Source organism: Paralichthys olivaceus, chromosome 7, assembly GCF_024713975.1.
Source record: "Paralichthys olivaceus isolate ysfri-2021 chromosome 7, ASM2471397v2, whole genome shotgun sequence".
Taxonomy (NCBI): Eukaryota; Metazoa; Chordata; class Actinopteri; order Pleuronectiformes; family Paralichthyidae; genus Paralichthys; species Paralichthys olivaceus.
Genome location: NC_091099.1, coordinates 9,137,531 through 9,155,818, shown reverse-complemented (window position 1 = coordinate 9,155,818; position 18,288 = coordinate 9,137,531). Strand labels below are relative to the sequence as shown.

General features: G+C 39.7%; 1 protein-coding gene across 3 annotated transcripts in view; it reads right to left on the bottom strand.

The window, feature by feature from the left end:
- The window catches only part of furinb (furin (paired basic amino acid cleaving enzyme) b), an 83,190-nt gene that overhangs the window by 59,854 nt on the left and 5,048 nt on the right, over positions 1 to 18,288 (bottom strand). For 2 of the 3 annotated variants that reach the window (XM_069529279.1, XM_069529280.1), the window contains exon 2: positions 15,245 to 15,529. The exons of the other annotated variant lie outside the window; for it this stretch is intronic. In XM_069529279.1, coding sequence (XP_069385380.1) covers positions 15,245 to 15,421 — 177 coding nt within the window. In that variant the 5' untranslated portion in view covers positions 15,422 to 15,529. The remainder of the gene's footprint in view (positions 1 to 15,244; positions 15,530 to 18,288) is intronic. 3 annotated transcript variants of the gene reach the window in all.

Here is an 18,288-nt window from a genome sequence, read left to right as displayed (position 1 = left end):
AAGAGCCAGAAGGTTGCAGCGCCATTTGAACAAAAAGCCCCTGGTATGTTCTGGGTCATTTGCTCCATTCTTTAATGTCAGTTTTATTTTAGAGGATTTAATCTGAGGAACCCCTCCATCATTTAATTTTAGAGAGAAGTGCTCGAGCTGCTCCACTTTTTGTCCACAAAGGATTCAAAAGAGATGCGAAGGTATTCTGCATTCTAACTCTGCTGTGAACAGTATTCTTTCCACATGGCAGGCGCTCTTTCTACATTATTCAGGCTGGGAGGGATAGGGCTGCTATATTTTAGCTACTACACACAAGTCCTATCCCTGGGTGAGGAGCTGCATGATAGCACCCACGCAACCCATCCACCCATCCATCACCTTAGAACTCTCTATTGGCGCCGAGTGGATCACTGGCCATTAATTACACAAATGTTCAGATTTCAGATGTTAAAATCCACACAGTTAGGTACTTCTTCTTATTCAAGCCACAGAGATACGGAGATTAAACAGAGCCTGTCAACAAAAAGCCTGTCCACTTACTATTGATGCTGTTGTACCGAAATTAGCTGCATTTCACCCTAAGGGTGAGGAAGTTCGATGAATTCGAGTGAATGGACCTGAACTGTGAACAAAGAACTATCTTTACCTGGTTCTAGACAAAAGCCCCCATTTATTTCAATTTTGGCAAACATAGTGTTGATCATATATCAGAGCTGAAATTGAAATATACTACTGTCCTGTAGGGATGGTGATTTTGCCCATAATACAATAGCACTTCACTCCTTCACATGTGAATATAGACAAACGAACATCTAAAGGAGGATCATTGTGTTTGACAGCCGAATACAAATCTAGCAAATGTAGTATAAGTTCTGATGGTCACGGTGATGCTTAACAACCAGATCCCACACTCAGACGATAACATCCTCTGGTAACAACAAAATGGTGAATGTCACTAATTGTCACTAAGTAGCTCTAATGGCTGAGTGGGCCCCAAATGTATGGAGGCTTGAGTCCTCCCACAGCATCCATCCCTTTGCTGCATTTTCTTATCCACTCTTTCTGCCCCTTTTAATGCTTGAACTTATTAACAATAAAGGCTTAATGCCCCAAAATATCATAGAATTTTGTATTTTAATTTTGCTAGGATTGGAAAGGCACAACCACATTTTTTTAACCCCTTATATCAAAATATATATCAAAAAAATGTGACATTTTAGAGCAGTTCATTTCATTCTGGACTTTCTTGTTACCACCTAGTTGAGAGAGTGGAAGTCCTCCCTATATTTCAAATTCTGTATCTGCACCTACAAAATACTTTTAATTCAATAACCGATGGCTAAGAATGAACTCTTTGAAAACAGGGTGAAGATGTTTACCAATCAGCCACAACTTTAAAACCGATAAATGGCTTTAATGTGTGGTTGATCGATGTTTAAATTAAATTGGACCACACTGTCTGTTTAAGCCACAAATGGTTACTAATGGACACAACTTGTATATAAATAACACATGACGGGACAAAACTGTTATTGATGAAAAACTAATGCGCCAACTGTCTGTAATGTCCAAGAGGAAGCTTCAGCATCAGTGCCTGAGTCAGACAGGGCCAGCCGCTTTGTTATTTCACTATCGCTCTCTGTCTTGTCTCTCTCCAAATCGAATCAGCCTGCAATTGACCAAGTGTCACGCTTCAGAGGGGAGCCTGATATCTCCAGCCTTGCAGACCTTTTACTTCACCATTCTGCTTTCCTGAAAAGGTCATATTTTACCTTTACAGCAGCACAAAGTACACATTGCTCTGCAAAAAACCCCTTATTCCTAGCATCATAACATCTTATCAGACATTTCTTTAGGATAAGGGGAAAAAAGAGAAAGAGAAAAACGAGCTTGTGGACCACACTCGGGGGCCGGGCTGTATGACAATAAATCTTTGTAGATGCTTTTTGGAGTTTTTGTCTTTTGCTTGTTAATGGAGAATGAAAATGTTATTTCTTCCTGAAACACAGGAGGGAGGTCATTTGTTTGCTCCTAGAGAAAAACAATGTTCAGTGAATTTCAATGATATTTTTTTTCTTCTCAATTAAAGATCCCCTGCAGTAAAATATAAAAAGATGTCATGCTGGTCCTTGATTGATGCACCAGTCTCTACAGAAACATTACAGGCATCAAAAATCACAAATAACACATATGGTGGAAAAATCAAAAACAGAAATGATCCATGAAGTGTCAACCCACAGTTATTCTTGAGTAATTGTAAAGTTCGATGGTTCATTTGGCCCTTTGACGAATTGCAATTGAAGAAAAAGAAAGAAAATATATGTGTGTAAATTCTTGTATGGCAGCCCAACACACTAGCTTCAATTAACAGGTTGGTGAAATCATGAGCATTACTAATTTATCAAATTACAAAGTTTCATCATTGCTGATATATTTGTTTTAATCAATACCACCTCAGATTAAAAGACAACCTCCACATCCAAACAGGAGATGAAATTCGAAAAATGAAAAATCGAATTCTGAAAACATTGAGATACCTTTGAGTTATCCAGAGATATGACACACGAACTAGAAACTAATTACTTCATCCATAATTCATAATGCATCAAAATTTCCACCTCACCTACATTTGCACTGTTTTATTTCTAATTCTCATTTTCATTTTTAACCTTCCTGATACCAAGGAAAGTTGGATTTCTAATATTTTCAGAAAGCCAGGATCATAGAATCCTCACCATATCGAATGAAAGTTGAAAAGGGGTGGCAGGGAAATGTCATGTGATTGATACCTTCACCAAGGGGGTTATGTTTTTGTCTGTTGGCAGGATTATGCAAAAAAAATATTTCCATTCAATTTTATGATTGGGGCGGGGAATGTTGCAAGAAGGAACCCATACAAATTTGGTGTGGATCCAGATTACGGGTCATATACAAAGACTTTAGCTTTTCTTCTTTCTTTTTCAAACATTGCGAGTTAGGACGTTTTTAACATTGTCCTTGATTTCTCAAAGAATAAAATAAATCAGGCAAATGATCTTTATGAGTTTGTGTAATTTGGTGCTGATCCAATAAAACATTTGGATCAAGTGAATTTAGGTATGTTTCCTAAAACTTGGTGGACGTTTGCATTCTATTGAGTGCCCTTCTCATTAATAGTGGGGAGAAGAACATGTAACTCAGGCACAGCGGAGGTACACGTTAATCTGGAAATACGTCATAGCGAGACTGCTACAGTGAATAAGCTAGCTCTTCACACGCGTTGCTTGAGATGCTCTTTTGTTGGCATACATGTGCCTGGAGGTTATTCCCCAAGTGGGAAGCCAAAGGCTGACTCAAGATCAGTGCTGCATAGTTTCTTTTCTTCTTTTTTCATACCTGTAGGCAGAGAAAGCTCCTAAGCTTAACAGGGGAGCTGCAATGAAAGAGAAGCTTTTTCGGATATTGAAAAAAACCTTAATACAGAAGGTTTGGGGATTTGTGGCTTGATGGCGATTTTAATCACATTATTCAAGTTGGCATTTTGCCTCATGAGGGATTAATATTATTGTTTTCATTTGTTGACATCTGATTGAAAATTTGTTTTTAACAGTTGCATATATTAAATAAATGTGTTTCCCTTGTGATTGCACATTATACTTCCTGTGGTAATATTATGTGTGGCTGTGACAGTGGCAGCAGTATTGTAGTAGTAGTGACAATAGCACTAATAGTCGTAACATTTATATTACTGTGAGTGGCAGAAAGCATGCTGGCTGTAATGGCAGAGGCAATAAATTGTGCCAGTTTCTGCTTTTCAATTCTGGCAAAGGACTGAGTGGTTCCATCTTGATTATTGCACTTCAAAGTGTTTCAAATTGATTGTTACTGAAGCCAGAGTCATTTGATTATTTCTTTTAGCAGATCAATGCATTCAATTGGCATAATTTATAACTTATGCATCATTTCAATGAATGAATCATTACACGCCTACAGAGCAATTCAAAAGTAGTGCTTGTCTAAGTGCTTTAGTGATATTTACTGTGAAATGTTTAGAGAGGCACAGATTGATTGTGACCAAACATTTAAACCAACTTTTAAACTGGTCAGCGCTCATTGATTATTCTGAAATGTACACCTTGGCCGTCACCTTGACAGTAAAATTTGTACAAATGACTGTGAGCATCCTTGCACTAGAGATCACAGAAGCAGGCTTGGGACCGAATGTTCCTGGCACGAAGAACCATGAGTAGGATGAGTGAATGTACAGTGGTATCCCCTGAGACAAGCCTCCATTATACTCCACTGCACACATGTACACAGACAGCTGTGTACAATACTGTCATTTGTTCTTAGAAATCCACTTGGAGGAGTGCAAGTAGAGTTGTGTAGGAGAGTGGCCACGAGGGCTGAAGTACACCAATCAATACAGAGACAGAAAATTAGCGGCAACGTCCATACTCACAAGTGTCACACAAGCTTAACCCCCTTAACTATTCCCTGGAGCTTTGCAGGATGCGTCTGCTCCCTGCTCCTTCAGCTTTTGTGTTTGCTCACAGATGCTTCCTCAGCATAACTGTGGTAATGCTGGTTGCAGCTTTTTTTCTGAAACTGTAAAAGCCCTGAAGTAAGTGAGCCGCAGCAAGTAAAGACTGACACAGAACCCTGAAGCTGTGCCACTGCACAAAAAGCTGTCCACCCGTTTGCTTAAAGTTTAGTGAAGCTCGACTCAGTACAGAGAAAATGGGAATCAGTTGTCGTTGGAACTGTCGTAATGCGCTATTGTGATCGACAACGTCACTTACGTTGATGACTAAGCAGTAGCAGTAAGTAGCTGCTCATCTGTTTATTCAAAGTGTATCAATATTGAACTATCACTTGTCCAAATCGCACCAAATGTACGTCCTTGGACGATACACATGCCAAGTGTGAAACCGAAAAGATCAACAGTCCTAGAGATATGCACATACAGACACAATTAGCATTTATTCTCTGAGGTAAATTATATATATACATTGATAAAATTATTATGAGAAAGAGATCTTTGATGTTAAATCAGAGAAGAGAGCTCTCCAGTTGCTTGACATGAAAGATCCTCAAACACATCTTACTAGATCATGAAAAAAATATGTTATTCTGGGTCAACTGTAATGTAAAGAAATAAAATTGAATCTGCATCATCACATTAGAAAATTGAGAGAATATAGTTAAATGCACCACATGTACCATGTTCCGAGGCTCACTCATGTGATACTGCGTGCTGCATATGAGAGCTGGAATAAATTTTGTTCCTGGAGCTGGGGCCTCTAAACAGTGTGCTGGTGGTGTAAGGACTAGAAAGCTGAATCAGCTGTTGTTGGACTCATATTTAATGTTCTGTTGTTTTCAAATCTCTTTTAATTTCCCAGAGGACCAACAACTACGAGTACAAATACAATATTGTAGACTCTGACATAAGCGTGTTAATAAAAACAGACCAGCGAATGAACAGCAGACACAAAAAGCTCCAAGTCGCCTGGTAAATGCATGTCCATCTAATGGTAATTTACAGCAAAGATTACACTGGATTAATTTAAAACTCAACATATACTGTGTGTAACAGTGTGGGAGTGAAGTATTGTAGAAACTAGTGGTGGCCGCTGAGGCCAAGGCCAAATTACATTGTAGCTACTTTCATCCCTTTGAACAAAAGCCACTGCCTTACAAAAGAAAGTTCCATCTTCAATTTACTCTGAGCCGTCTTAAGTCAATAATGGGCAGATTATGAATGTAAGTAGTTTTTAAAAAAGGTCTCCCTGAAGAAAAGAGACTTGAATGGAGGAAGACAATGCACACACGCATGACTGCTTCTATGTCTCAGAGTGCAGTCCGACGGACTGAAGCCTTTTCCACACACTCGATCTATAGGGTCTGATCTCAGTCATCCAGCCACCACTTCCACAACAATGCTCTCTCTGGCCTCAGTGTTTCCCCTGCATTTATCCAACAGAGAGGAGAGGACTCTGTCTTTTCTCTTTAGAAGACTAACGTTATATTATTTTGCTCTATATGCTGCATATCCAGGTCAATACACACGTGTGTGAGTATAGAATGTAAATGAGCAGCATCGCTCCTACCTGATAATGACAGCATGATGATTTTAACAACAAGCAGATGTCACCACTGAGCGAAGCAATGCTGATCAAAGATTCAGGGTTGTTATTTGCAGAGAGGAAAACAGACACAGCAGCTTCACGTCGCACAGTAACTTTACAGCAAATGCACACATTTGATAGCATGGAGACACATAGCTGTGAAATAAACAACGTTTTGAAGATCTGTCTTGATACAATGATAACAGGTATTCCACCAGAGGGTCGCTGGTTCGATCCCTGAAGCATCGTATGAATGTGTTCATGGGTTAATGTGACTTGTATTGTAAAGCGCTTTGAGTGGTTGGTAAGACTGGAAAAGTGCTAAATCAATGCAGTCTACTTGTTTTCTTCTTGCTGGAGGCGGGCTTTACATGCACATGAGCCATCGTGACGTGGGGAAGCCGTCAATCTCAAAGACAGCAGAAAGATTCCATCAAAGCTGTATTAATGTTACCCAATATTTGGATTTCCCTTTAAAGAAATGTACATTTAAGTTATTTTATTAATTTATATGTCATTACATTTAAATAAATTAACAGTTTCTGGCTTGCTGCTGGCCATTATATTTTTCTTGTTCAATAAACGTCAATAATTGTTAAAATTATTATACGTTTATTATGTTTAATAAATTAGTATTTTCCTCAATCTTGAGACCCCAGAGCTAGACAGATATTTTCCATGTTAATAACTGCACACAGATGTTCTTATGCACTTAGGCCCGTAGAGGCCTTCTGGAGCTGGCAGATACATAGAAGCCTCCCGGCAGAGCGTGCTCTGAAATATTTTTGCATGTGCGACACACACACATATGAACACACACACACAAAAAAAATGTTTTCTCTTCACCTCCACTCAACACCACCACTACAACTCCATCCCAGAGGAAACACTGAAACTCTTCCAGTTCTAACCCAGCCCTGACTGCAAACCGATTACTGATGTGCTCTTAGTGGCACCACAAGTATCACTTTTATAGGTCAAAGATTCTTTTGTTATAAAACACAGTTCTGAGTACCTTTAGAGTAATGATTTCTGCACATCCCTGGCACCGCATCAACCCATTTCTGGGAGACGTTTTTTGCAAACAGCTATAAGGTCTGTGGCTGCAGGCTTCATGTAATGAAGTAGTGCATTTAAATGAGAGACAGCTCTGGGACAAGGAGGTGCACTTCACTCAGATCAGTAAACACTGAAAATAAGTGGAAGCTGGAGGGAGAAGAAAGGGAGGAGAGGACAACCGTGAGAGGCGAGGGAGGCAGGGAGAGAGAGACAGCTCAGAGAAAAGACGAGACAGAGGTAGTGAGACTGGAGACCAGACCTGCAAACAACTGACAAATCTTGTAGGTTTTGAGAAAGAAAGAGATTTAAGAGGATAAGAGATAGAATAGCAAAGAGACACGAAGGGAAATGAGAAGACTGCAAAGCAAAAGATCCCAGTGGATTTTATAGGATACTGTGGTAGCAAGAGAATGATGCAGGCATACAGTTAAATACCTCAAGTCACCATAACAAAGACGGATAAAGTGCATTCACTTTAGGAGTCTCATTTAAACTTCAGAATTAAGCACAAATAGCAGCAGTAAGTGGACTAGCTCTCGATCTAGAACAATGCAGGGCATTGCATTGCCAAGATAAAATGACCTTGCTCCTCGCTCTGAAGTCACTCTGCAGGAAATAAAATGCTGGCTATTTTCTCCATGGCAACCTAATGCCAGAGCTGGCTGTAGTTTGATGTGCCAGGCGGTCGCAGGGGCTTTGGAGAATGGCTGTGAGGCAGTGAGCTGGAGCAGAGGGTTGCACCAAATCTTCACATGCCTAACCATCACAAATACACATACACAAGTAGAGTGAGAAAATAAATTGTAAATATGCAACATCATCCAGGAAGGAATTCATTGAGATATTTGACATCAGTAGGTACGTTATCGTTCACTAACATACTCGTCTACTCGTTCTAAATTTAAAACTTGAATAAAGTCGATGAATTTGGATCCAAATCTTCCAGAAGTATCATTTTCATGTTACTGTTTTCCATGTTTGACGCATACTTTTTAGCTTGGTCCATTCCCGACTAACATGGAGGAGGCAGCCACCAGGTCGAGATGCTTTGGCTTCACTTTTGAGGAGCTGTCATGTTGACCATTTTTTAAGTACAGTCTACACTCTCAAAAAAAGGTATTACACCGAAACGGGTGGAGAGAAGACTTTTTTATTAAAGTACTCTATGTATGGATAAACAACCTCAATATTTCATATCTATCTATTTTCAACTTTTCAAAATATTTTCAAATGAGCACCCAGCATCTTGGTGCAAAAGTAAACAAGCTACTCCAGAAAAAAAGAACTACCCTTTTCTTCATGGGTTGATTTAACAAAGGTTGCTCTGTAGTCGATCTGTTTTGAAAATGATTAAAAATCAGAAAATACAGGTTCTGACTTAACTTTGTGAGTCAAATTCACATGAGTGGTAGTACAAATAATACTTCTGACGTTAACCTGGATGGTAAGAAAGAGCTGATCCTTTGTCTAAATGTGTAACGACTCCATTTCAACAACCTTCAAAAGCAATTTGTCAAAAAATGTATAGATGCTGCTGTATGCATGTGGTGTACAATCACAGCCCTACACACACAGTGGAGTGATCTCAGAGAAGTACAGGAAGGGAAAAGGGGAAAGAGGGCAAGGAAAAGGAGATAAGAAGGAAATGCGGATCTGATGCTCTCTTTCGTTTTTGGAAACTCATTTCATGCAAGCTTAATGATGCCAGGGAAGAAATTGTGCTATGAGGGCAGAAATAAATTAGGACAATGTTCATCAATCAGTCTATATGAATATTAATATTCTGAATCAAGAACAATGAGAACAATAACAGTATAACCCAACAAGTGAAGTGTTAATGATACGTTGCTGGACAACATCTTACCAGTCAGTTTATTGTTGCAGATGACATCAAACCACGCTCCAATTACATGAATTACCACTGAACCTGCTCTGTCTTCTCCCAGGCCTCCTTAGCATGTTATTAAAGTTTTGTTGATGTTGTCAGTTTTTTCATAATATTCATTTTGGTGGCAGCAATATGAACATGAAGGATGTCAAACAGGATATCAAACATTTGTTTTAACTGGCTTGCTTATCTGTGTTAAATTAAAATTTGAATATGAGTGCTTGTTTGCAGTGACAATGCGAAAACTGATTAGTTCCGCACGATCTTAAAAAAAAAAGGATAATTAACATTCCGCAAAATACCAAAGTGGATAATTATTGCAGGGACCAAAAAATGTACCTATTCAATAAAAAACAAAAGAAGAAAAAAGACAAATAAATGAAAATTACTTTTCTGTGGGATAAACTAAAAGAAACAAACTCTGAGCCCTCCCTATTTCCCTTCAAGGTCCTGAGGGAAATAGAGGACAGCAAATACTGGAGGCGCAGCTGCAGAACAGGGTAGTATAGGTTTATGAGTTGAGGTGAAGGGATATGAACAGCTTAGCACGCAAATGCACAGGGGAGAAATCAATGGGCAGAGACCTGAGTGTGAGAGATAGAGTAGTTCTGATGTTCCTTTTAATTGACTATTACCTTAAAATGAGGACAAAACTTCAGCTAGTCAAAAAAAATGGCACACAGAGCCCTTCCAATCGCACTCACGGCAAACAAAAGTAGGATAAAAGCATCAGAGCTGTCTGATTTAATCAGCGTATCTGACAAGGCTCTCTGTACAAATTTGAATGTAAAATAATCACACTCTCCTTACCCAGAGAGCCAGCTGCCCTCGTACATTCTTAAAAGCATCACTGTCACTTCATAAGCAATAAAACATGGGCTCAGTCCTGATAAGTTGTGACCATTTCCCGCCTCTCAGCCACCGGAGGGGTCGACCAGAGAGGGGAAGAAAAAACTGAGTGAGATGTATATTTATGTATTTATTTCCTTTACATTTCATGCCAGCGCAGCTCATTTGAATAGAACTGAATCGAGAAAGACAGGGAGAGGGGGAGAACTGGCCAGTAGGCTGGTGCATCACATAGTTGGCACGGTAACGTGCATGGTAATGGACAAAGGCTTTGGACCAAATCACATTCCAACTAGCACAGAGCAAATATTCATTTGTATCTATTTGGGGCTGTACTGGTATTAAATTGGAAAACAGGGGTCTGGAGCAAGAATATTGGATTTTGAAGGAATAATATAGAGCAATCATCTGACACGAAGTGACTGCAATCGAATATTCTTTAACTACGGGGAAATGACCTGTTATCGCTGCAGCAGAGTCAGAGGAGTGTTTCTGCAGATGGCGATAGCTGGTGGAGCAGATGGTGGAAAGTCGGATAAAGTTGTAAAGTTGGAGATTCTAATATATATATCTATCAGGGTCGGCTACAGAAATCTTTCTGATACAGATTTGCTTTGCACTGAAATAGCTGCCGTGCTTGGAGGCAACATAACTTTGCCGCTCATGCCTTGGTTACGTAACATTTAACTCTGATGGCAACACACTCTCTACATAGCTCTGGCAGCACATTAGCCTACAGTTAGCTAGGAGCTAACTCAAAATCGTGTTGATACAACAACATATGCCTAAAGCTAAACAGTCCATATTGGGCCTGTATTATATGAGATGGAATCTCAACATTGGGATGTGCAGCAAATGTTTGAGAACAATCCAGTGTAAAGGCCGGAACTGAGATGGTGTGAACATTTTGCATCATGATTGGAGCTTAAATCATTGTAGTTGGTTTTATTTATTATGTAATGTTTGAATATTTAAGTTAGGTATACTTCAAACTGTTAATAGTTACTATGTCAAATTTCAACTTTTTGCCTATTTATGTTTCAAATAAATTACCTATGAACAGAAAGAGACCAATATGGAGTTATATATGGAGACAGACAGACAGACGGGCAGAGAGACAACCAGAGTGACATTAGATGTCTTCTTTAAAGAGCGGGGTGATTCAGTCTATCAACGCCCACAGAGCCTGCCCATCCTCATAAAAACTGTGATTCTGTCTCGGCTTACCGAGAACACAACATGACATTTAGCTCTGAACTCTGGTCTGAAACTCCCACACAAACACAAAAGCATGATTGAAAAGGAAAAAAAACACAATTGAACACATTACAGAGAAACAGATATAACAATGCCAATGTCATATTAAATGCTGATGCACACAGGGAAGTCTTAATTACATTTACACTGAAACACACATAAACACACTCCTCATCACAACCACACAGGAGTAATTAAACTGAAACATCATGAGTGATTCTGCTAATTAAGGGTGTAACGTTTGTCCCAGTTTTCCATGTTACTGTGTTACACGTTGTCCAGGTACTCACAGATTAAATAAATTATCCATTCATTTCCTTTTTTTTTTATCTATATAAGAATGAAACCAATTTGCTACGTTTTTGCCCATCACTAGTAGCATCCATCATCAATTAAAGAACTCCACTTTTGTGAAATACTAGTTATCAACACTACAATTATAAACTGAAAGTGTCTGATCGGTGCTGCAGCCGTCTCATCACGAGATGAGATGAGATGTGACTGACTAGGTGGAGAATTGATTGACAAAACAAAAAAGGCAAAAGCGTAAGCTTATTCAGCAATATTTCAGATTTACCCAGAATGCAAAGTGGTTATGTAATGACAATGGTGTAATCTGCAAACCCTGTCAGGTGGGGGGGGGGGTTTCACCAAGTGAACCACAAGAGTGAGGCTGTCCGCAACTATTACAGAACACCAGCGTTGTCACCAGTTAATTACCCAGTGGGAAAATGTCCACACTGCAGCATCCTTAGAGGGGGTTGACCAGCATGTTCCCACACTGGTGACTTGAAGGTGCCCAGGGTGTCTGCAGTCTGCAGGGGGTATAATCCATCTAGAGCTAATTAAGATACAGCCCAACCTTTACTGCAGGTGGGATCACTCCATCATTTGGACCAATACAGTCACAAGACACATGCAGTTGTGAGAATAAAATAGGTGCAAGGTGGAATATTAACAAATCACACAGCCTAAATGTTACAAAGAACAATTGTTTTGTGATTTACTTGTGTTAAAGTGTTAGTATTGAAATAAAAAACGTTTTGTAGACGTTTGTACAACCAGATACTGACATCAGCAGAAGTATTTAAAAAGATTTTAAATTGGCAATAATAACTAAGATGCTGTTAACAAAACCAATGACAGAGAAATCTAATTGGGGCTTGATGTGTTACAGTTTAACCATAAAATAAAATGTAATTAATAAAATAAACATAAATATTTTGATGTAAAATGTAAACATAAATGCACATCTGTTCATGCGTTGTTGATTCTGTAGAGTAAAAGCAATCATAACCACTGATAACATTAAGCCTGTGAAAGGCTCATTTTTTTATCAGCCAACCTATAAATCGGTCAGGCTCTAAATATCATTACACCCCCTACTGCAAACACTTTTAGACAATAAGGCCCCTCAGAGGCCGCACTGCCGCCAACAATAAAACCAGTTACATGATGATCCCGTTACACATTGGTGATTAAAATCCCATTACTTAATGTTTAAACATCAGCTTTCTTGCCCTGTAGAACAACAGTAGAGATGATGGAAAAAAACACTGAGCATTCAGCTCGACAAAGCCTTGTCGAACCCGAACCCTCACATAACCCAACGCTGAGCTGTTGGAGCACAGACTCTGCACATAGCTGGATCATCCCACTCTCACAGCACCCACTCAGGGACTATAGATTAAAATAAAACTTACTTGGATGCCTGTGTGAAACAATGACTGAAGAGGTACTCCCACAAAATCCTATTCCACACCGTGGATAATGCTAAATTTCACCCTTCCGGCCATCGAATACTCCATTAGCTATCTTCCACTTTTTCTCTCGCTCGTCTCCCACACGTCCTAGTGTCTCTCTGCTCATATTTTTACAGCGGGAATGTGTCAATTATCTCAATTCTTTCCACTCTCTATCCTTCTCTTCTTTTATTATCCACCTTCACCCTCTCCAAATTTGTCGACATATATATCCCCTGTTGGAATATCTTTCTTTTTCACACCAGAACTGCAAAAAGAAACTCCACTCTAACATTTCTTCAGTTGTAAAAAAAAAAATGTTAGGGATTCAGGTAACACAGAACCGCAGGACGAAACTGTTGCTTGTTTTGGGTAAAGTGACTAGTGTTGTTTTTAGGACCTTCTTTGTGAAATAGTGTAACGTGGCTCTTTCACACTCCAGGACCTGAGCAGCTTAATGTCATCACTAAAATGACAAGCAGCCATAGGGCATCGAAGATTCAGTAACACACAGGCATCTTGGAGGACTCTCTCCTGTGCACACCTCCAGCAATACTCCTCTCAGACAGTCACTAATTACAGTAGGCAAATAGAAAGATAGACAAATCCCTGTTAATGGAGTGAGTTAATAGAGAAGAGGCTGGAACTGTTTTGGTGGTTGGGTGAAATTAGGGAGGGAAAGATAAACCGGAGAAAGAAATAAAAAAAAAGTGGGGGGTGATAACATTGGGAGAATATGAGAGAAAGAAGAATTGTTGGAGGAAAAGATACCGTCTTCTGCTCTATAGCACCGTGTCCCTGGGTGATTGTCTAGAATATGTATGTGTGCTCTGTGAGCAGAATATTGAATCTTTTTTTCTACCGATTGATTCTCTATCTTGAATTTACAGAAGCAATTAAGAGTAAAAGACCATTAGGGTCCATTATATCTAATTCAGTCCACAGTACAATAGGTTTAGATTGTTGTAACAACTGCAGCTATCTCGATCAATACTAAATGAACTCCAGATTCAAGCAGGATGTAAGTCCTAACAAAAGCTCAATATGAAGTCCTTGGATGCATTTTAAAATGAGAACAGCAATCAGCAGAGATCTTCGCCAAGTCCAAAAAGCACTCTTATGAAACCACATCTAAATTCACGAGATAACGATCTTTATTTGGATCTACATTAAATTTCAAATAGTCAACAAAATACATTAATTATCATCTTATCTTATTATTAAGGTAAATGTGCAATGTTAAAGAATGTGAAAAAAAAAAAATCCTGGATCTGCCCTATGATCCACATCCAAACCAAAAATGTATCTTGCTTACATACAAATGGAAAGGGGTGAAAACATAATAACTCATTGGCAGAGGCAATAACAGAGTATGAAAAACAATAATGAAAAATTTCACGTCTCGTTCACATTGTCATACACCCATGTGGCAACTGCTGAGCAACAGTCAGATTTGGCTGCGCACTCTGCACAAAGCTTCATCTTTGACAAAATAAACAAAAGTAAAGATAACCCTGAATGAATTTTGATAACCTCTCTTAGAGAAAATCCGCTTTATTTGAGATGGGGAGAAGTGGGGTGGGAATATGCAGAACCTCCTACGCATATTTCTAGGGAGTAATCCAGAAGGCTGTTCACTGGCGTGTGTAACACTCAGGCAGCTCCACAAAGACGCATGCAAATGAAGTTAAGACTCGAGTGGAGCAACAGGGGAAGAGGGGACCAAATAGCTGCTCACTGTCAACTGCTGAACACAAATATGGAAAAGCTTAGTCTCAGAAGCTTTTTGATATTCAAGGGACCTTACACACCACTGAAAGAACAATAAGTCACTACCCTCTCCACCCACCATCCACCTCCCCCATTCTTGAGCTCTTCTGACAGTTTTTATCTATTTGTGACACAACAGCTCAGTCAATTAAAACAACTTGGCAACCCCCCAAAACAGAAGCCAAAGTGCTGGCAATAAAAATCACCTACCTACCTACCTACCTCAAAATTATATAAAGTAACCTTTCTTCTAGACCCTAAAATAAAAGCCTTATTATTTCCATCTATTTCTGACAATATTCTGTAAACACAACTGTCTGCCAGAGTGTCAACAAGGCATGCATGCCCCACTTAGGCTTTTTGAAATGGAGGAGGCCACACTTTTGCAATCAGTCTCAGAAACAGGATGGCCTGGAGGTGTCCTATCAGGCTCTCTGATGCTCGCTTTTGATGAACAGCAATTTTCTAACATTCGCCTACAAGCCGGAGCTGTATAGGGATGCAGTCTTGTGTGAAGTGATACAGGTGGTTTGTGAATACGAGGGACACACACACATATAGTCTATGAAAGAACTTACATGTCCGAGGTTAAAGAAACCATGTTCCCTGGCGATGCGGTCAGCCTCCTCTGGCCCGCCAACGATCTGAACAGCCCAAGTGTTGGTGTAGACCTCTGCATCATCAATCCCCTTAAGCTCAGCCGTCAGGAGGACAAGGACTGCCCAGAGGTGCAGCAGGGCCACCCTGGCATCCATGAAAGTGAGAACACTTCACGGGGGGGGGCAGTCTATCCGTTCGTCTGTCACTGCTTCCCAGGCAGGGCGGGGCTGCTCTACCTCACAGCAGAAAAGTAGAACAGTGGCCTAGAGATAAGAGGGACAGAGGCAGCTATAAACACAAACATGGCCTTCCTAACTAGGTCACACTTGGACATGAATTACACCATTCAGAAAACAACAACCAAAAACTGCAGCAGATATAAACAACACACCCACAGACCTTATCGTGAATCATCACTGAGCTCACTGCCCACCATCAAACTCAGAAGGAAAAAAAAGATACATCTTAATAAAAGCACAAAGGTCAAAGCAGACGAGGCCTACAGGGCCAAAAATAGAATTATTTTTCAATATCCCTTCGCCCTTTTTCAGACCAGGGCTGGTAATGTATGATAATGATATACAACAGTCGTGTTGCTGCAAAACAGGATGAGCTCCAAGCAATCTGTACACAGCTAAATGTGGCAACCAGGCAAGGCGTCTGAGGGAGAGGATATTCAAACTCTCACTCATACACTGCTTAGTTTTAAACTGTTCCAAATTTTAATCTCAACCAAATTCTTTTTATGTAGTAAAAGGTTCATCATATTTTAATTGAAAAGTCAAATAAAATGTGATAAAAAGTATAATTCTTTGAGCAGACTGGGACTTTCTGCAGGACTTTGATTTGTGGCTTGAAGGAAACAGAGCCTTTAAGTCAAACATAAAAAGGAAGAGCTTTGTGGTAACTTAACCGAAACTGAATGAGAGGAGAGATGATAGAGTGTGGGAATCCACCGGGTATGTCAGTTTATCCTGAGTAAGATGAAGAGGAAGGTGGTGCAGGCAGGTATAAATGCATGTCCAGTCCCACTGCTGATCCCAGCGTCGTAGCATCTCAGTGCCATTCAGTGAGTCAATCCCCGATGCACCACTGACTGATGCGAAAAGAAATAGGAGCTACTGCAGGTGTTCGATCTAAGCCATTGTGAATTTAACAAATTTAAGACTGTTGAATTCATTTATGACGTTATTCTGGGTCCTCTGGGAGAACTGAAAAAAATTCAGAGGAATTTCTTGCCAATATAAAACCTCTTAGCAAGTACACAAAGATAGAGGCTGCCGAGGAAACAGGCTGATAGGAGCCTTTCACAGACGTAACGCTATCAGTGTTTTTTTGCTGATGAGCTGCACTTACATGAAAACTTGTATTTTTTACCAAACAAACACAATTTAGACAGGTGTCTTTCCTGCATTATGTTCATGAAACTTTAATTGTTTATCTATTTATTATTATATATTTGGTTGTATGTGTATTTCCTTTTTATTTACAGTTATTTATAAAATTATGGTTAAAATCATAATACTAATCAAAAATAAAATCAAGCCTCAATTACATCATCTCAGAAATCATTGCCAGTTTTTCCACACATATCAGCCGATATGTTTGTATCAACAGTGTTTTCCTCCCTAATACTGGTATCGGCCCCGAAAAATCCATAATGTTCGGGCTCTACAGAAAGTGCATTAGAATGGTTGTTATTCACATCGCCATGGTAAGATGCTCTTGTAAGTATTTTTTTTATCGTCAGTCAGTTAGTGCATCTTCTTGAAAACTACTATCTACAGATGATAGAGAGACAAAAACTGAGGTGATTGGTTGCAGCAGCTCATAGGAGCCGAAGTGCCTTGGCAGCAACTCCAACGCTGATGGATGGCGGTGTCTAACATATCTAAACTCTCCCATAGGTGTTCACTTAAATAGAGATTTAGTGAACCACCAGCCTATTTCATCTATTAGGCTACAATAAATATCAAAATCTAGCTGCCAGGTCAATTTGAGCTTTCCTGTCAGTTCAGTATCAGAAAATGGACATTGATGATCCTCAGAGGATGACTCATGTTTCATTGACCACCTGCCCATAATATATGTGCCCCAATGGATACACCGCAATGAAGATTACTGAGCACGCTAACCCCTTTATTTTGTGCAGTTATATTTCTGTCCCTTGTGCTCAGGTCTCATGATGGAGTAAGCAGATTGTCATGATATTTGCTTAGCACTTTTAGACTCCAAAGGAGATAGACCCTTCAAATTCTAACAAGCATGTGGTCTTTCCTCCATGGCCACCCTCCGAACAAATTGCATTTTCAACCCCAGTTCCTTCAGGCTCTGAAAAAAGCAAAATCATCAGTGGGGGTTCTTTCTGTTTCAAGTTTTGGAGTGTAATAAAGCTTGCAAGCTTTAGGGGTTCCGTTTAATTAACGGTTTGTGGAAAACAATTGGGCTTCTGAAAGGTAAGGCAAACCTGCAGCAGAGCAAATTGAGTTCCACAGACTGTGGCTGAGTATGTTTAGACTCAGAAGAGACTCTTAGAGAAAAAACAATGTACTTCCACAATGCATTCCAATTACAAGGTGATTTTTTTGGCAGTAGTTGAAAATGTCAAAAGCAGTCTGGTAAAACAGATGGCATCTGACCACACAACAGTTAAAGACAGTCATACCAGGGAATTTGGGTTTGATGTCGCGACTTTGTCAAAGTACTATTTTTGTCACGATTCTGAAATTAATACTAATACAACAATACAAACCTCCACAATCTCGTATCACGATACTTGCTGACAGAACTGCAAAACCCCAACCTGCTAATAACTTAACTAATGTATCAAAATTCCTTTTTAATTTCACAGCTATCATGACATTACACATCAATGTCAATCAGGTTGGCACAGTGGTGCAGTGGTTAACACTAACCCAGCACAGCAAGATGGTTCCTTGCAAGATGGTTGCTTGTCTCTTTATGTTGGCCTTTTGATATGATAGCTATCCAGTGCCCTGCCCCTCTTGCATTGTCAGCTGGG